Source organism: Aquarana catesbeiana, linkage group LG01, assembly GCF_042186555.1.
Source record: "Aquarana catesbeiana isolate 2022-GZ linkage group LG01, ASM4218655v1, whole genome shotgun sequence".
NCBI classification, from domain to species: Eukaryota; Metazoa; Chordata; class Amphibia; order Anura; family Ranidae; genus Aquarana; species Aquarana catesbeiana.
This window is the reverse complement of record NC_133324.1, coordinates 476,393,642-476,414,547: the sequence shown is the minus strand read 5'-3', so window position 1 is coordinate 476,414,547 and position 20,906 is coordinate 476,393,642. Positions and strand designations below refer to the sequence as shown.

The window sequence follows — 20,906 nt, the reverse complement described above, 5'->3', positions numbered from 1 at the left end:
TGAGGGACTGGAATAAGAGCTCAAAATGAGAGGCAAAATTGTGAAAGGAAGGGAGGTAAAAACATCAAAAATGCAAATACAAGTATGATAAAAAAAAAAAATATATGACACAAGAAGGAAGCCCAGGAAGTCAAACACACGGAGCCAATGGGAAAAGAGCCTTATGCCGCGTACACACGGTCGGACTTTCCGGCATACTTGGTCCGGCGGACCAGAGTGTGCCGGACAATCCGCCCGTGTGTGGGCGGCGGCGGACTTTTCCGGCGGACTTCTTCCCAAAAGCCCGCCGGACCTAGATTTTAAACATGTTTGAAATCTTTCCGTCGGACTCAGTTTCGGGCGGAAAGTCCGCTCGTGTGTGTGCTGGTCCGACGGAAAGCCCGCTCGTGTGTAGGCTGGTCCGACGGACCAAATACGACACGAGGGGATGGTATTGCATCTCGCGCTCGCTGCAATAGGAAAAACAAATCTTCCTATTGCGGCGAGCGCGGGGCATACCAGGCCCTTAGGTCTGGTATGGATTATAAAGGGGAACCCCGCTACGCCGAAAAAACGGCGTGGGGTCCCCCTAAAATCCATACCAGACCCCGATCCGAGCACGCAGCCTGGCCGGTCAGGAAAGGGGGTGGGGACGAGCGAGCGGCCCCCCCCCTCCTGAACCGTACCAGGCCGCATGCCCTCAACATGGGGGGTGGGTGCTTTGGGGGAGGGGGCGCCCTGCGCCCCCCCCCCCAAAGCACCTTGTCCCCATGTTGATGAGGACAAGGGCCTCTTCCCGACAACCCTGGCCGTTGGTTGTCGGGGTCTGCGGGCGGGGGCTTATCGGAATCTGGGAGCCCCCTTTAATAAGGGGGCCCCCAGATCCCGGCCCCCCACCCTATGTAAATGAGTATGGGGTACATGGTACCCCTACCCATTTACCTAGGAAAAAAGTGTAATTAATAAAACACACTACACAGGTTTTTAAAATATTTTATTAAACAGCTCCGGGGGGGATCTTCCTCCGGCTTCGGGGGTCTTCTTCCGGCTTCGGGGGTCCCTCCGCTTCATCTTCTCCCGGCGTCCGGTTGGTTCTTCTCCGCTCTCCGGCCTCTTCTCCCGGTGTCGCAGGTCTTCGGCCGGCCCCTCCGCTCTCTTCATGTAGCTCTATTGCGAGCGGAGGTCCGGACTTCTTGGCTTCTTGGCTTCTTGGCTTCTCTTCTCTTCTCTTCCCCCAGATGTTGACACGACGCTCTCTCCGGCTGGACTGGTCTCTGAGGGCTGCGTTGTGACTTATATAGGCGGAGACCCCGCCCCCATATGATGTCACAGTCCCTGGGCATGCTGGGACTGTGACGTTTTAGGGGGCGTGGTCGACCACGCCCCCCGACCACGCCCCCTAAAACGTCACAGTCCCAGCATGCCCAGGGACTGTGACATCATATGGGGGCGGGGTCTCCGCCTATATAAGTCACAACGCAGCCCTCAGAGACCAGTCCAGCCGGAGAGAGCGTCGTGTCAACATCTGGGGGAAGAGAAGAGAAGAGAAGCCAAGAAGCCAAGAAGCCAAGAAGTCCGGACCTCCGCTCGCAATAGAGCTACATGAAGAGAGCGGAGGGGCCGGCCGAAGACCTGCGACACCGGGAGAAGAGGCCGGAGAGCGGAGAAGAACCAACCGGACGCCGGGAGAAGATGAAGCGGAGGGACCCCCGAAGCCGGAAGAAGACCCCCGAAGCCGGAGGAAGATCCCCCCCGGAGCTGTTTAATAAAATATTTTAAAAACCTGTGTAGTGTGTTTTATTAATTACACTTTTTTCCTAGGTAAATGGGTAGGGGTACCATGTACCCCATACTCATTTACATAGGGTGGGGGGCCGGGATCTGGGGGCCCCCTTATTAAAGGGGGCTCCCAGATTCCGATAAGCCCCCGCCCGCAGACCCCGACAACCAACGGCCAGGGTTGTCGGGAAGAGGCCCTTGTCCTCATCAACATGGGGACAAGGTGCTTTGGGGGGGGGGGCGCAGGGCGCCCCCTCCCCCAAAGCACCCACCCCCCATGTTGAGGGCATGCGGCCTGGTACGGTTCAGGAGGGGGGGGGCCGCTCGCTCGTCCCCACCCCCTTTCCTGACCGGCCAGGCTGCGTGCTCGGATCGGGGTCTGGTATGGATTTTAGGGGGACCCCACGCCGTTTTTTCGGCGTAGCGGGGTTCCCCTTTATAATCCATACCAGACCTAAGGGCCTGGTATGCCCCGCGACGGGGCTAGCAAGGTGTCAATCTCGCCGATAAAAGCGGCAAGATTGACATCCTTCTCTAGTCCCGTCGCACCTGAGTCACGTTCAAAATGAACGGACTTGTCCGTGTGTGGGCAAGTCCGTTCATTCTGAAAGTCCGCCGGAACTCCGGCGAAAGTCCGTCGGAAAGACGGGCGGACTTAGCCCGCCGGAAAATCCCGGCGTGTGTGGGCAAGTCCGTTCGTTTTAAAGTCCGGCGCACCTGGCGGACAAAGTCCGTCGGAAAGTGTGCCGGACCAAGTAGGATAGAAAGTCCGCTCGTGTGTACGCGGCATAAGGTAAAAGTGATGAAAAACAGATGAGACACTCACTGGGGGAAAACCCAAGTTATTCAAAAGAGGATGAGGGAACTGATAGTGACTCTGAGACAAGAAAGAATGTGGAACAGGGACCTAGTGCCCAAAGGCCAACAAAATTGGAAATGGCAGACATGTTTGCAAAATTAGAGAATTCAAAGAAAAAGGAAATGGTTACACTCTACAGAGACCTAGGACATCTGCTGACACGATACAGAAGAGAAAGTGGATAAACAGGCCCATGAAATAACAAAGCTTAAAGAACAAGTGGAAAATCTGCAAATGAAACAAAGGAGGATGTTATACGAAGCAGAAGACCAAGAGAATTGGAGTAGGAGAAATAACTTAAGGATACGAGGCCTGCCAGAGAAGGGGGGGTTGAGAAAGGTGATGAAGGAAGTGTTTAATCCTCTACTGGATAGACCAACGGAAGAATTATTGAAAATAGAGAGCGTACACAGTATTCAAAAACCTCAAAACGTGCCTGCAGAAACCCCAAGAGATTTAATAGTAAGATTCCAGTTTTATGAAGATAAAGTACACATCTGGGAGAAGATGAAAGGGATACCATCATTGGATTATGAAGGAGCAAAGCTTCAACTATTTGCAGACTTAGCCTCAGAGACATTAGCTAGAAGGAAATTTCTTAAACCATTGCTTGAACAGCTGAGGGCAAAGAACATTAAATACAGCTGGGGTTTCGCAGCATGTTTTATAGGACAAAAAGACTGGTCGATCAGCAAGACTTAGGTTCCCTGAAGAGTTACAGGATTTTTGTGATAAGATGGAACTACAAACACCAGATATTCCAGGGTGGTCTGGGGAGGCGAAGAAGAAAATACCTGAAGAAGGGGAACAATGGCAAAGAAGTCCCAAGAAGACCAAGAAATAAGAGACACTTATTCAGGAACCTTAAGAGTATTAAAGAAAGAAAGGGAGAATGTTAGGGAATCAGAGTCAATTAAATAGCAACAGAAGAGGGAGAAAGATAGTAGTATAAGGATCGACAGCGGGATAAGGGGAATTGAACTAGGCAGAGGTGGGGGAGGGTGAGAAAGCATTAAGATTAAACATGACAGAGTGCTCGGACTTTTGGTGCACGCTGAAACCCGATCCCCCAGTTATGGGGGTAGGGTTCCAGAAGGCGTACGTGGACAGAGTTTTACCTCTGGGTAAAAGAATAGATGATGGGAGGAGATGCCCTGGAACCATCGTCAGAATAGGTCAGAATATGGGCAAAAAAATCCTAAGGTACAAAGAAAGGAAGTTGGGGGAATTGGCGGGGGAGGAGGATGGGGAGTGGGGTGGGGGGAGGGAGGGAGAGGGGGAATGGGTGGGGAATAGATGGAAAGATTCATGGGATAGCAATTTATTTCTTCCTGGCTCCTAGTTTACTCCCTTGTTTTTTGTTTTCTTCTAACAACACTTTCATGTGTTAGAAATCCTAACCCCCGGTTGGAGGGGAAGGGAGGGAAAAGAAGGAAAATAGCAAATATCTGATATGATATGATTTTTAACTTCTAATGTGAAAGGGCTGAATACCCCAGTTAAAAGATGTAAGGTTCTTAAAGAAATCCAACATTATTCAGCAATTATAGTCTTTTTACAAGAGACACATATATCGCAGGACTCAAAAGTTAAACTATACTCAAGGGAACATCCTACATGGTATTATGGGGATCAACAAACGAAAAGAACAAAGGGGGTAGCAATAGGTTTTGCGAAAGATATTAGATTTCGATAAAAGAAAGATTGGTAGATCCAGAGGGGAGATACCTGTTCCTGAAAGGAAAATTATGTGATATGGAATGTACGCTGGAAAATGTGTATTGTCCTAATAAGAACCCAATGGTGTATTTAAGACAAGTTTTGGGAAAATTAATGGAATTCAAAGCTGGTAGAGTTATAGTAGCAGGATACTTTAATTGTATAATGAACCCACAGCTTGATTTTTCGTCCAGTGTCCAGGGGAGTGACGTGCATCAATTTAAATTAATTTAAAAATGGTACATCAATGTCAAATGGTAGATATTCGGAGAATCCAACATCCCAGAGAAAGAGATAGTACATTTTACTCTTCTGTACATGGGTCATACTCAAGACTGGATTATATATTAGTCGAACATGGATTATTGGAAGAAGCAATTACGCTATCAGATCATGCAACAGTAGTAATGGAAAAGAAGACAATGGAGGTACAAAATAGGGAAGGTTTTTTGAGACTAAACGAGACATTAATACAAGATCAAGAGATAGAAGGGAAAATAAAAGAAAGAACTAGAACAATATTTTATGTAAAAAGAAACTCAGGAGTTATCGGAAGCTACGTTATGGGAGGCCCATAAGGCCTATATAAGGGGTACCCTGATTTCAATAGGAGCTCAGAAGAAGAAAGAAAGAAAGAAAAACATGAAATATTAAAGGAATTGCATGAGCTAGAACAAATGCATAAAAAAAGCTAAACAAGCGACATACAACATCAATTGGTGCTAAAAAGAGATTAATTAAATATGTTAATGGAGTAGGAGACGAGGCAAACTTTTAATAGGCTGAATAAAGAAAGATATCAATGGGGAAATAAACCAGGAATGTACCTAGCAAGAACATTAAGAAGAAAGAAAAATGGTTAACTTTATGGGAACATTTTAAAATAGATCAGGTGAGCTGATATATTCTACATCAGACATCACAAAAGAATTTCAAGAGTTCTATGGGACTTTATACTCAGAGCAACCGGGGAACAAGAAAAGAGAGGAAAAAATACAGGCCTATTTAAAAGAAGCTAAATTATCCAAACTAAAGGAGGGACGTTTATTAGATCTAGAGAGACCTATAACAAAGGAAGAAATATTTATTGCACTAAAGGAGACAGCTATAGGAAAGAGCCCTGCACCGGATCAACTGGTACCAAAACTATGCTATGCTAAATTAAATTAGAATAGGATTGCCCTCTGGCTTATATTGCATTGATACCAAAAGAAGGAAAGGATATAACACAATGTGCTAGCTACAAACCAATATCACTATTGAATGTAGATACAAAGCTTTATGCTAAAGTATTAGCCACAAGATTGAAGGGACTAATGCCGGAGTTGATACACACTGATCTAGTGGGGTTCATCCCAGGTAGAGAAGGAATAGATAACAGGGTAAGAACTCTGTTATTATTACAAAAAAATTAAAAGAGATGGACCCCCAGCTCTATTACTGTCAATAGATGCAGAGAAAGTATTTGACGGGGTATTCTTGTTAGCTATAATAGAGGAAATAGGGATGGACCCAAGAATGACTCAATGGATTAAAACATTATATAAACAGCCAACAGCAGCAGTAAAGGTTAATGGGACCTTATCATTACCTTTTGAAATGTTTAATGGAACGAGACAGGGGTGTTCCCTTTCACCCCTTCTGTTTGTATTGACATTGGAGCCCTTATTAGCTACTATCAGGAATAGCGTAGACAAAAAAGGAATAATAATATGAGAAGAGGAACATAAAGTGGCAGCATATGCGGACGATATTCTGTTTTATGTGTCTAGCCCTAGAATAATGCTACCAAACATAATGAAAGTACTTAAATATTACAGAGAACTATCGAATCTAAAAGTTAACCCTACAAAATCGGAAATTTTAAATATCAACATGGATAGGAAAGAAGAACAAAACCTAAAGGAGAATTCCTGTTTACATGGCACAAAAAAATCAAGATATTTAGGAATAAAGTTAACAGCATCTTTAAAAATATATATATATATCATACAAATTACATTCCATTATTAAATGAGATAAAAGAAGAAATAAGGAAAATCCCAATGAGGCCACTCTCTTGGATAGGGTGTATAAACATAATTAAGATGGGAATCCTACCAAAGGTGCTTTATAAGTTTCAGATGCTCCCAATATATGTGCCACAAGAATACTTTAAGACCATAAAGAAGATGAGACTTAAATATGGCAGCATAAAAAGCTGAGAATTCAGTTTGTAGTGATTAGTAAAGATAAAAGACCCGGAGGATTAGCATTACCGGATTTTAAAAGATATTATAATGCAGTTTTGCTATAACCAATTATAGATTGGACATTTAATGCACGAGAAAAAAGTTGGGTTAAAATAGAAAATACATTGAGTAAGACACTATTGCATAGGGTGATATGGGTACCACAACAATTTTCGTAATTTTTTATAAAGATACAAGTGTGTTAACAATGAATGTAGTTAGGATTTGGGATTTAATGCACAAGCAAAGGAAATGGGAATATAATTCACCACTAATTCCACTTTCAGGAACCAATGATTTTTTACTGTGGAATGAGACACTATTTGGAGTATGGATAAAAGATAAAAATGCACAATTAAAAGATATTATGAAAGAGGGAGAACTATGCCCAATTCAGGAATTAAAATCTAAAAGAGAATTATTGGTGATTGATGAGTTAAGATATTTTCAGCTTAGGCATTTTATAAAAACATTGCCATACCAAATAAGGTCAGGGAAAAATCTATTGCCGTTCAAGAAACTGCTGTCTACAAGAGACAAAGAAGCATGGTATATCTCAAATATACAAGATCCTTACTTTAATGGTGGAACCAATGGCACCGCTTTTTCTAGGATAATGGGAAGCAGAATTTGGTGCACACTGGAGTGAGCAAGAGAAAGAAAAAATGCTGAAGTTAGTGGACAGAACAGCAATAGATGTAAATACGATAGAAATTAATTATTAGTGTCTATCAAGATGGTACATAACACCTAGTAGAGTACATAAATATCAATCAGAGAAATCACAGCTCTGTTGGAGAGGTTGTGGGATGAAAGGAAAAACTGTGCACAGAAATGTTGGCAAGAGATGATACAATTGATTCAGATAACGTGAGTGAGTATGCCTAAAATGCCTAAAAATTCAGAAACGTATTTATTTCATAGCACTAACCTGACAATAAAACAGTATAAGAAAGTAGTGATACCTCATTTAATAAACAAAGCAAAATACCTAATACCGAAACATTAGCAAGCATTGGAAAGCCCAACATTAAAAGAATGGTTTGGAAGGGTAGATTGTATATATAATTTGGAAGAATTATATCATTGTGAAGAAGATAGAAAAGGGAAGTTTGTAAAGGCATGGAAAAGTTGGATGGAATTTAAGAGTACAAGGAAATATTCCAGTATAGTGAAGGCGTGAGAATGTGGAGAGGAGAAGATGAAGGGAGGGAATGGAAGTATAAAGGCAAGATATAAGTAAAGGAGATTATGAGATTATGAGTAAAGTATGAATATGTTGTATAATGTTAAACTTAATAAAATGAAAAAAAAGAACACCTGTCAGTTTTTATTGCTGTCTGTGCCCCCATTAAGGAAATTAACCTTCTCTATTTGTCTTGTTTACCACTATCATTGAAAGTGAAAGTAAAAGAAATTCCCAAATTTTGGGTTGTCCCCAGAAAAGTAATAGAGGGAAAATCTTTCATTGGGGACACTAGTTCTGGTGATCAGGGGGACCCCAAGAGATCCCCTTACTTTGCAGGAATTTCTTCTCACTTCCTGTTTGACTATGGAACAGAAAGTGAAGGGAAATCTCCGCAATTGGACACAGATGGCGAAAAAAAATCTAACAGGGGTCATAACCCTCCCTTACTCTATTGAAAATGGAAAAAAAAAGTTTTGCCTATAGTTCTATTTTAAAACCTCCTTTTGTGTTGTTTTGTCACATAATAACAACCAAGAAAGAAGCTGGAAGAAAGCATTCTGGAAAAGAGCCAGAGTTTTCAAAAATAAAAGGTAGTAGCACTTATTTTATTGTCTTTTTTTGAATACCATTCTAAATAATAATCGCAAACTAAAAAAAAAAAAAAAAAATTTATGGGACCCTCTGGATGTGTCAGAGTTTTGATAAGTTGCCTGCCACTGTTTTATGGGGATATGTGACACCATTGTATAGTTTTGTATTGGCTGTCGCAGCCAGATAGAACTGACCATTTTCATGCAGATAGTTAGTCAATATTACTTTGAATGATACCAAATTACTTTAATATGGTATTACTTGTGAAAACAGTACACCCTGTTTTTTAATAATGTTTCTGAGTCCTATTACTTTGTGCTGTTGTTGAGCAAAAGCTATTTTACTGTAAATACCCTGTATCCTTTTATCCTAGTTGAATGTAGGGTTTCTTACCTTTACACACCAAATTGGCACCTTTCCAGTACCCTGATGCATTGCAGACTGATGTATTGGATCCACTCTCTGCAATAAATCCTTTTGAACACACAAATTTAACTTTGCTTCTGTAAGCGGTGCTATTAAGTAAGTGGATTACAGTATTTGGCAAAGCTTGTGGGATTCCACAGTCAACAGCTGGAAAACAAAGTTAGATCACATAAAACTAAAATGATTAGAATACATTATTGTCATAATAATCACTTGCACTTACATATATTAATATTTCTGGGGTGCAGCATTGTTTGTAAAGCCATTAGGCTGGCCATAGATGGTTTGAAACTCAGCCGGTTCAGCAGGACTTAGTCGTGATTCAAACCGTGTGTGCGCAGGCTGAATATACTAAGTTGATCGATCAACTTGTGTACAACCAGCCTGTCAGTGATAATCACTGTCTTCTCCTGTCGAAAATTTGCTTTGATGATTTTAGGGACATGGTGGAGGTTTGCTAAGTGCTCTTCTGATTGTACTGTCTCATTACTCCTGAATCCCTACTCCTAAGCAATTATGGTTCCCATATCTTAAACTGTTGAAACACAGAATCCTGGAAAACTACTGTATATGTTAAACAGGTGGCTCTATATTTATACTTTATCTGGTATAGAGAACAGATTTGCATGTTTGTTCTTACCCACCATTAGGGTAGTGATAAATGACTTATTGATAGCATGTGACGCTCCTGACTTTGAGCATCACTTGCAGTGCTCAGGCCACTTCTGTATATCTGATGCTGATAACAAAATTATCAACTGTTCAGAGGGACTCTGAACAGTTGATTTTAATTTTAATTTTCCAATTTGATCTAAACCTTCACTCCTCTCTGAAAATATCAATTGTAGTGTGTGAACACCACTGTTGGCATACCGTAAAAATTGCTTGGGTCCTAGACCTGGAAAAAGTTGTTAGAGGGCAAGCAAAAATCTACCCTGCTGTCATTCTTGTAGAGATATCTTCTTATCCGCAGGCACCCTAGTTAGCATATGTCTGTGGATTTACAATACATATCACAGTTATAAACTATGCACTTTGACATCTCTGGACATGACTTGAAGAGAGTCTGTGATGAGTGTAATATGGGGCGGCCATTTATGACCTCCTAATACAGTTTAGCTTTCTCTGGTTTCAATATTGTATGAGTCACTAAACCTGAATAGAAGTCAGAACTCCTGATCTACAAACTTGTTTCAAATCTGTGTCTATTGAAATCACTGGATAAGCATTACAGTCTGGTAACAGATAAAAATGGGGCTAAGGTATTGCTAGACTTGCCAGGCTTCACAAGTTTGTTGTACAATTGCAGCAAGTCTGCATTGCATGAATCCAGATCAACTTTTTTTGCAAACATTTCAGTCATAGGCTGGGAGAAGGGTCAAGACCTGGTAACTGGTTCTTGTAGCTGGAAATAAAGTCAGATCTCTAGACTAGCTGTGTAGTATGGCAAAGCTTTTTAAATCTCTGTAATGAACGTACAGAAACACAAGTTCTTTGGCAGGTAAAACAACTATCATAGCTGAATCTTATCTGTGTATTTAGCAGTTTTCTGGCAAGATCAGCAGTTAATTGTTTGCACTTATCAAACAGATATATCAAAAACAAAAGGAAGCAAATAAGAAAAGTTCATAAAGCTTTACAAATACTTTAAGCATTTGCAAAATTGTCTGATTGTTGCATGCTAGTCTTTATGCTTAGCAAATTTTTCCCTTTTACCCTTAACAATCCCGCAAATTAGTAAAGTTCTGGATAAATCATCTCTAGATATGAAGTAAAAAAACAGCTACTCACCTTTACATTTCATTAATACCCCATGCCATGAACCGTTATCTGAGCAGGTAGCTGTGTTGTCCTGAATATTCTCAGCAATAAATCCATCGTCACATCTGTATATTGCCTTACTTCCAAATGTGGTAAGACTCATGATGTCTGTGTGCATATTTTGCAAAAATGGTGGCTGTCCACAGTCAACAGCTTAAAAATAATGTACAAAATTATTTAGTTTACAATATTCTGCAATTACTACTATGTAACAAACTCTAGCCATATTTTATAATGGTTTTCATTTTGGACACCCGCTACAATTTATGAGAGATAAATCGGACATAAATATATGTTGCACATAAACCGGGGGGCACTAAATTGGCTCGCACCAAAGTATCGCTATGGCAACCTTTTTGTCATGTGAATTGTCATCGCTAATAAAGTTTGTGCCTGCAGGTACTGGTTAAGAAAATCTGATCCCACATAACCAAGAATGTAGACTACAACCTATAAAGTTATTTGAAATACCGTATTTATCGGCGTATAACATGCACCGGCGTATAACACACACCCCAAGTTTAGGAGGGAATTTTAAGGAAAAAAACTTTTAGGAGAGAAGTTTAAGGAAAAAAAACTTACATTCAAATGCCCATCAATGCAGCGTTATCAGTGTCCATCTGCAGCCTTGTCAGTGTCATTGCAGCCTTTTCAGTGTCAGTGCAGCCTTGCCCCAGTGTCCATTGCAGCCTTGTCAGTGCAGCTTTGCCCCAGTGCAGCCTTGTCAGTGCAGCTTTGTCAGTGCAGCCTTGTCAGTGCAGCTTTGTCAGTGCAGCTTTGCCCCAGTGCAGCCTTGTCAGTGCAGCCTTGTCAGTGCAGCTTTGCCCCAGTGCAGCCTTGTCAGTGCAGCTTTTCCCCAGTGCAGCCTTGCCCCAGTGGTCAGTGCAGCCTTGCCCCCAGTGTCCATTACATGCTTGGACAGATCGCCGCCGACATACACATAGCGTGTTTGTTTTAAATATGGCGCCGCGGAGTTCGGAGGGACTCGGCGGAGCTGAACGAGCGCTGGCGAGATCACAGTGTCTGGGCCGAGCCAAGATACACATAGCCGAGTGTACACGGCTCTTCTCCTTGCCGCTCACAGTCACGCCCAGTCCCGCCCTATGATGGACATAACACAGGTCCAATGGCGGGACTGGGCGTGACTGTGAGTGGCGCCAAGAAGAGCCGAGAACACTCGGCTATGTGTATCTCGGCTCCGCCCAGTCACTGTGATCTCAGCGGCGTTCGTTCAGCTCCGCCGAGTCCCTCCGAACTCCGCGGCGCCATATTTAAAACTACACGCTATGTGAATGTCGGCGGCGATCGCTCCAATAGATCACAATTAGCGGGGATCGGCGTATAACACGCACCCACGATTTTCCCCTGATTTTAAGGGGAAAAAAGTGCGTGTTATACGCCGATAAATACGGTAGCACATTTACAAACTATAAAAACTATTTTAAAAATATGGTATTTATGTTATTTATTTTAACCTAAATCAATTCAGAAAGGATATTTGTTTTAATTCATCTGTCCCATATGAAATATTTTGTAAACAGAATTTCTCGTTTTTTAATAAATTCTTTTTTTAATAAACTCAAGATTAACATACATAATCAAATGTAAAAACCTTAGAATTCTTGAAGCATATGAACACAATGCATTAATACGATACAGGTCATCATAACTTGAAACAGAACAATAAGCAGTGATTGAGTAGTACAACCTAAAAATAGACTTGATAGAATAATAGCCTTGCTTTTCTTCCTGAGAAACTTTGCAGTCTAAGTAGGTGGGGTGGCACACAAAAAAAATTGCTACATGTTAATGCTGTGTATTTTTTTTTTTTTTATTGTTTATACATTGCGCACTTACATAAAATATTCCACGTCAAAACTACATATTACATGGTAGCATCACAAGTGTACAATACTGTCTCAAAACATAAGCTTATACACAAACAGAAATGTAGGTAAATAAATACAGTAGGAATACATAAAATAACATATAGTCAGGGGAACACCAACCCGCGGTACACCATAACTTTCCAAAAAGGTCAGACTGATGTCTCCTGCAGTAAATGTGTCTAACACAATACCTTCGGTCTTGGAACTAAAGAAAGGTAACCATCATGGTCAGCACAATGTGTAAGTTTTAATCTTGTATTTGTTCTCATTTCCTAGTGTACTTGGAACAATGGGGGAAAACAAAGGAGAAGTGGGATTAGATTTAAATATGATGCCATGAAACGGTGCATAAGGCAAAAAAAGGAGGCGGTGGAAGGGAGTAGAAGGGGAAACATGGAAGTAAGAGAGGGTGGGGCAGGGAAAAATGTTCCTCATCAACTTAACTCTCAACTCCCCCCCCCCGGGAGATATTGAGTCAAGGTACTGGAAAGAACAGAAGCCAGGTGTCAGAGAGTCCCCCAGAGCAGACGCTGTGCTGGTGTGCGTCGGTGTGCTTTCGGGAGCGTTGGTGCCGGCGCGCGCGCGCGCGCGTGGGCGCCTGTCGGCGCGCGTCGTGTGCGCGCGCGCATGGCGCTTGGCGCCAATCTGCCTATTTAGGCTGTCTACGAATCTGCCTGCTCCTCTGTTCCACGCTGCCCGCCCGTTGCCAACCCTGCCTGTGACCTGACCTGCCTGCTCCACTCCTGCTCTGCACCTGCTGCCTGTGCTTCAGTTGTCTGGTGATCTCCAAAACCACCTTCACCGGGATCCTCCTGCGGCTGACCCGCCAGGCCCTCATACCATTCTGTGCTCCCGTGCCTCCTGTCCATACTACCAGGGGCCAGGAACCAGATACGTAAGGGAGGCCTTCCCCTGCTACATCGGGCTCATTGGTCAGGTAAGTGGAAGTCTGACAGCATCGGACAGCCATGTACGAGCCCGAGCAGGGAACCTCCCCCATGGAGGAACTATGTAGACACCTGGCGGGTCTCACACAAGCCGTGAAGAGCCTTCAGGAAGGCTATACAAGGTTGGAAGAACGAGTCCAAGTCCTGTCTGCTCCTACCAACCCTCAAGTTGCTTCGTCTGCCGGAGTGTCATCTGCACCCTCAGTAGTAATGCTACCTCCTGAGCCCAGGGTACCTATACCCGAAAGATTTCTGGGGACCGCAGTAAATACCGGGCTTTTCGCAATGCCTGCGAACTATACTTTGCCCTGCAGCCACGCACCTTTTCTTTGGAGGCAACCAAGGTGGGCTTCATAATTTCCCTCTTATCCGGTGAACCACAGACCTGGGCTCACCGCCTCCTGGAACAAAAGTCTGGAGTCCTGGATAACCTCGATGCCTTTTTTGTCACTATGTCCCAGTTGTATGAGGACCCCCAAGTAACAGCGACTGCCGAAGCCGCTTTGCACGCTCTTCAACAGGGGCGTAGAGCTGCAGAGGACTATGTGGTGGAATATAGGCGGTGGAGCTCCGACACAGGTTGGAATGACGCTGCCCTGCGTTACCAATTCCACATGGGGTTGTCTGATCCATTGAAGGATGAGCTGGCATGGGTCGGAATACCCCAAACTTTGGATGAGCTCATCAATCTGTCTGTCCAGATCGATCGATGTCTCAGGGAGCGTCACTCCAAGAGGTCCACCAATCAATTTCGCCCTACCTGGATGCCCCCCTCAAGGTTCCGAGTTCTCCCAGCTCTCTCGGACAGTCTTTTCCTGCACCAACCACCCCGGTTCTTGATACCTCTGAGCCAATGCAGCTCGGTCTGCTCCGTCCTTCTCTCAATCCAGAAGAACGCCAGCGCCGAAGAGTCAACAATCTCTGCATGTATTGCGGGGAGTCTGGACACTACGTGAGGTCTTGCCCTAACAAGACACGTAAGTCTCTTCCTATTTCTTCAATATGTGCATCTGCCTTGCCTAATCCTGCTACTCACCTTGCTCTCTCCATCATCTTACAGCTACCAGGAAGGAATATTCCAGTCATGGTCATAATTGACTCAGGAGCTTGCAGCTGTTTTATTGACCTGACCTTCGCTGCAAACCATCACATCCCTCTTCAGTCTAAAAATCGGGGACTCGCTGTACATCTCGCTGATGGCTCCTCCCTTCGTTCCGGTCCTGTCACGCAGGAGACCGTCCCTTTGCTGGCCACCATGGGCTCCAACCATCAAGAACTCCTGCGTTTGGATGCCATCTCTTCTCCTCTCTTTCCCATCATCCTGGGGATGCCGTGGTTGCAGGCTCATAACCCTAGCATTGACTGGACCAGTGGGGAAGTCAAGTTCCTCTCCAAATATTGCCAGCAGCACTGTCTACACCCGAGTCCTGTTGAATCTACCCAGCTACTCTGCCTGGACACTGACACCGAGTTACAGCAGGTGATCCCTGAGCCCTATCAGGACTTTTTTGACGTATTTAGTAAGAAGGGAGCAGAGACTCTTCCTCCCCACAGGCCTTACGATTGCCCGATAGAGCTTTTATCTGCAACAGAAGTTCCCTTTGGGACGATTTTTCCATTAACAGAGCAGGAGTTGGATACCTTAAAAATCTACATTGATGAACCTGAAGAAAAGTTTTAACCGCCCTTCCACCTCTCCGGCTGGTGCTGGCATATTTTTTGTAGAGAAGAAAGATCATTACTTACGTCCTTGTATTGATTACCGGGAACTAAATAAGATAACTATCAAAAACCGTTATCCGCTACCCCTAGTGCCCGAACTCTTCCAAAGGCTGGGATCCGCAGTAATTTTCACCTAATTAGATCTTTGTGGTGCCTACAATTTAATTCGTATTCGGGAAGGAGACGAGTGGAAAACGGCTTTCCGTACCAGATTCGGGCATTTTGAATACCTTGTTATGCCCTTCGGCCTGTGCAACGCACCAGCAATGTTTCAACATTTTGTTAATGACATTTTCCGTGACTTCCTGGACTTATACGTTATTGTTTATCTAGACGATATCCTGATCTTCTCTTCCTCAGTTTCCGATCATCGCAGGCACGTCCGAAATGTCTTAGCTCGACTCAGGCAGCATGGACTTTACGATAAACCGGAAAAATGTAAATTTGAACTTCAATGCATCCAGTTTCTAGGCTTAATCATCTCTGTCGAAGGTATTAAAATGGACCCCCAAAAGGTATCTGCCATTCTGGAGTGGCCCGCTCCCTCCGATAAGAAAGGAGTTCAACGGTTCATTGGCTTCTCCAACTTCTATAGAAAGTTCATTAGAGGCTTCTCTGCAATAATTGCCCCCATCAACGAATTAACTAAGCAAGGGAACCGTTTCCATTGGTCTCCTAAGGCGCAATCCGCCTTCGAAAAACTTAAAAGCTATTCACCTCTGCTTCTATATTGAAACACCCGGATCCTGCTTTACCATTCGTTCTCGAAGTGGATGCCTCAGAGATTGCAGTAGGAGCTGTGCTGTCCCAACGGCAAGGCGCCAAGGCCCTTCTCTACCCAGTGGCTTTTTTCTCTCGCAAGCTCTCCACAGCAGAGAGAAATGATGATGTTGGAGATCGGGAGCTTCTGGCCATCAAGGCCGCTCTGGAAGAGTAGCGTTACTTACTGGAGGGTGCTGCACATCCCATTTTGGTCTACACGGACCACAAGAACCTGGAGTACCTTAGAACGGCCAAGAGATTAAAACCACGGCAGGCAAGGTGGGCTCTATTTTTCTCAAGATTTCAGTTCCATATCACGTACAGACCAGGTTCCAAAAATATCAAACCGGATGCACTATCCCGTATGTTCCTTGATTCTGGCAAATCTTTGCATCCAGACACTATTCTTCCTCCCGGAAATTTTCTTCTACTCCAAGGGGATCTTCTATCCTAAATAAAACAAGCCTCCTTGGATTGGATCCCGCTTTCCGGAGATGAGGTGAGGGCCCAAGATGGCTTATTCTGGCACAAGGGCAAAATTGTGGTCCCTGAGGATCTGAGGGTGGCAGTGTTAGAGCTCTGCCATGATCATAAGATGGCCGGACATTTCGGTGTGCTAAAAATGGCAGAGTTGATACAGCGCACATTCTGGTGGCCTCAGTTGGCAAATGACTGTAAAAGCTATGTAGAATCTTGTACTACCTGTGCACGGAGCAAGAATAGCCGGACAAGAGCCTGGGGATTGCTAAGACCGTTACCCGTCCCAGAAAGACCTTGGAAGATGATTTCGATGGATTTAATCGTGGAGCTTCCCCAGGCAGAAGGCTTCTCCACCATCTTCGTTGTAGACAGGCTATCCAAAATGGCTCATTTTCTGCCTATGAAAGGCATGCCCTCGGCTATGGAGACAGCAAGGGTTTTCATCAAGGAAATTGTTAGGCTGCACGGAGTCCCATCAAGTATCGTGTCTGACCGTGGTGTTCAGTTCACCTCCAGGTTTTGGAAGGCTCTCTGTGGTTCTCTGGAAATTGAGTTGGCACTCTCTTCTGCTTACCATCCCCAGACTAATGGGCAGATGGAGAGAACGAATCAGACTTTGGAGCAGTATCTCTGCTGTTTTTCTACATTCTCACAGGACGACTGGGTCTCTCTTCTGCCTATTGCTGAGCTTTCTTATAATAACTCTTTACATTCTGCCATTAAGCAAACGCCATTTTTTGCCAACTACGGCTTCCATCCGTCTTTCCTACCCAGGTCATTACCCGAGTGTGCTATCCCTGCGGTCTCTGAAACCATGGACTTGTTCCTTACCAACAACAAACTCTTTCAGGAAACCATGGCTAAGACCCAAGAGTATAATAAGAAGATGTTTGACAAGAAGAAATGAAGAGAGCTTATCCTGGAACCCAGCAACCAGGTTTGGTTGTCCACAACCAATCTAAGAATAGCTTGCCCTTCAAGGAAGCTGGGCCCTAAATTTATGGGTCCGTTCTCAGTTAAAAAGAAAATTAACAACGTAACTTACGAACTCAACTTTCCTGATACCCTGAAGATCCATCCGGTCTTTCATATATCGCTGTTGAAGCCTGTTATACCTAACACCTTTACTGGCCGAAATACTGATCCACCGGAGCCCATAATTATTAATAACGAGGAAGAGTTTGAAGTAGAGGCTATTCTGGACTGCAGGAAAAGGCACAATCAGATGCAATACCTAATCAAGTGGAGGGGGTATGGACCAGAAGATAACTCCTGGGAGCCAGAAAGCAATCTACATGCCGAAGAGCTTCTGAGGGCCTTCAGGTGTACCCACGCCACCAGATTGGCTCAGTTGGACATCCAGGAGGCTGCCCTTGAGGGAGGGCACTGTCAGAGAGTCCCCCAGAGCAGACACTGTGCTGGTGTGCGTTGGTGTGCGTTGGCGCGTGCGCTGCTGTGGGTGCCGGCATGCGGGCGTGTGCGCGTGGGCGTGCGGCGGAGCGCATCGGTGTGTGCACGCGCACGCCGCTTGGCGCCAATCTGCCTATTTAGGCTGTCAGCACATTTGGCTCGGTGCTGTCCGATCTGCAGCTCCCTGTATCCTTGCACCTGCTTACCTGTTTGAACGTCTGATCTCCTAATTACCCAGCTTGCCCTTTTGATTACCCTTGTCTTCTGCCTGCAACTGACCCCGGACTGTCCTGACTATGTATCTGCCTGCTCCTCTGTACCATGCTGCCCGCCCGTTGCCAACCCTGCCTGTGACCCGACCTGCCTGCTCCACTCCTGCTCTGCACCTGCTGCCTGTGCTTCAGTTGTCCGGTGATCTCCAAAACCACCTTCACTGCTGCTGACCCGCCAGGCCCTCATACCATTCTGCGCTCCCGTGCCTCCTGTCCATACTACCAGGGGCCAGGAACCAGATACGTAAGGGAGGCCTTCCCCTGCTACATCGGGCTCATCGGTCAGGTACGTGGAAGTCTGACACCAGGTTTCATGGATCTGATTTTGTTCAGTCTGACAAACCAGTGACTTAAGGTCCCTACACAGCACATGCCTTAGAGCAGCATTTCTTACAGGCAGGCTGCATCTGCACAGTGTTTGACTGCCCGCTATGTTGCAGTTCTGATCTGGGAAATCCCCAGATCAGAACAGAAGCAAAGCTAAAGTAGCCAGCTACACACTGTGGAAATTAAGCTTGTCTGTAAGAGAATCTGAACTCAGCTATGTGCTGTGTGGGGAGGAGAAACTCTTCTGAGTGCCCTGCCAGCAGTGACCTCTGTCCTCTGCCCTTCTGACCCCATCCTCTGCCCTGTTGGCCCCTGTCCCCTGCCCTGCTGACACCTGTCCTATGCAATGCTGACCCCTGGGCACTGTGCTGCTGACCCCTGCACACTGCGCTACTGACCTCTGTCCTATGCTCTCCTGACCCCTGTTCTATCCCCAGATGACCCCATGTACACTGCCAAGATGACCCCTGTACACTTCTCTGCTGAACCCTGTTTTATGCCACCCTGACCCCTGTACACTTCCCTGTTCCCTCATCATCTGTCCTGATGGCCCCCGTCTTCCTCCCTGCTGAACCCTGTCCTCCAACCTGCTAACCTCTATCTTCCATCCTGCTGGCCCCTGTCCTCTGCCCTGCTGGCCCCTGTCCTCCACCTTGCTGACCCCTGTACACTGCCCTGCTGACCCCTGTTCTATGCCTTGCTCACCCCTGGTCTATGCCCTGCTGAGCTCTGTACGCTGCTCTGCTGAACCCTGCCCTCTGCTCTGCTGACCTCTATACACTGCTCTGCTGATCCCTGTACACTTCATACAAACTAATAGCTTTTATACACTGCCCTACAAACTGCTGACGATATACTCTGCCCTGCTGACCTCCCATCCTCTGCCTCCTTGACATCTTTTTTTCTGCACCCCCACATCACTCAGTCAGACGCTACAGGCTTCCTGCTCTCCTTTTGGACTGGTAATTATCCATAATTAAAAAGAAAAAAGAATCGCGCTGAATAAGTGAAAAATGTTACATGAATTAAGCAGTGACAAAAGTTAAAAAAACACAATTAATGCACAGAATGAATGTGAATGAAAATAAATAAACCCTCGTGAAAGCTGCTAATAGTCCAAAAAATAAATCTTAAACTGCAGTGAAAGAGGTGGCCCTAAACCACCAGTATAAAAATAAAAATAAAAGTCCAAGTGATTGACAAATATTCATCTGTGAAAAACGGGAAGGAATCCACCACCAAGAGCAGAAGGGGTCACTCCTTACCGAAAGGCCACGATCCCCCACTACAGAGGATCATAGCTCGCAGATACACATTAGCACTGGCAACAGGAACCCACATCAGCATCCACTAGGGGTCGTCACAACGTCAGCAGTAAACTCATGGATAGGGTATACCATAAAACGAAAAAGGAACTCACATAGCGTAAAACCATAAAAAACTTTATTCCAAAACTCATAAAATGAACACTTACAGTATTTCCAGAAAAAAGAGCCTTAAGTCCGGTCCGTTGGCCGTGTGGACTCGGATAAACCTGTCCTACTGGAATGGAGCACAGATTGGAGGTGACGTCAGCACGCCATCTAGCTCCGACCTACGCATTTCGTGACATCATCACGTCTTCCAGGGGCAATGTAACCAAGCCTCGTTATGAGCCCCGGTCTATCTATAGATCAACAGATACCACACTGCAGATCCCGACTTCTGGGTGCATATCTCGGCATAGATTAATGACAATGGAACCAAAAAATGATACCGCTATACATAAGCTATTCTGCATACGGAAATCCTTCCTCTAAACGTTCATAAACCAGAAGTCTATTGAACGTTGAAATCTGTAAAAGTATATAAAAATGTAAAAATTATAAAAGATTTTTTTTAAATGAAAATAAACTGGAATTTTATTAGTATGTTTTGGGTAACCACAGACCAAAGCATTATCGATCATCAAAATTAAATGCTGCAAAAAATTTGTATATTTTGCAATTCAAATGCCGGAAATGGAATTAATTTCACATCGTAGTCACCACTAAGGTGTCACTATTACAAAAATGAACAGCGGCATCTAGTGGGTGACTATGAGAATACAACCCAAAACTACCAATTTCAATGTAACTAATTGAAACAAAAAATAAAAATATATGAAAATTGGATGTAAAAGAAAAAAAATTGTGTTTAAGAGAGACCTTGGATAAATAGCTTGATCCAGATAGACAGAGGCCTATTGAAACCAATTTCCACATATAACACTCTGAAGTTATTACTCAATAATAATAATGATTTCTAATGACAAAAAAACAAAATGGTAGGTGAGTGGTCATACAATAAACCAATATACCCTATATTACATATGTAGGTAGAATTGATAAGGAATTTCCATACACATAAAGATTATCTGTTCTATTAGGAATTATTTATGAATGCATTTACATCTGTATCCACATTTAACCACTTGACGACCGCCTCACGCCGATTTACGTCGGCAAGGTGGCACGGACAGGCA

The 20,906-nt window shown here is 44.4% G+C and overlaps 1 protein-coding gene across 3 annotated transcripts in view; it reads right to left on the bottom strand.

The window, feature by feature from the left end:
* SUSD1 (sushi domain containing 1) overlaps positions 1-20,906 on the bottom strand; it is a 295,273-nt gene that overhangs the window by 191,667 nt on the left and 82,700 nt on the right. For all 3 annotated transcript variants that reach the window (XM_073591463.1, XM_073591465.1, XM_073591471.1), the window contains exons 7-8: positions 10,565-10,747; positions 8,741-8,920 (exon numbers count right to left, since the gene is read on the bottom strand). In XM_073591463.1, coding sequence (XP_073447564.1) covers positions 8,741-8,920; positions 10,565-10,747 — 363 coding nt within the window. The remainder of the gene's footprint in view (positions 1-8,740; positions 8,921-10,564; positions 10,748-20,906) is intronic.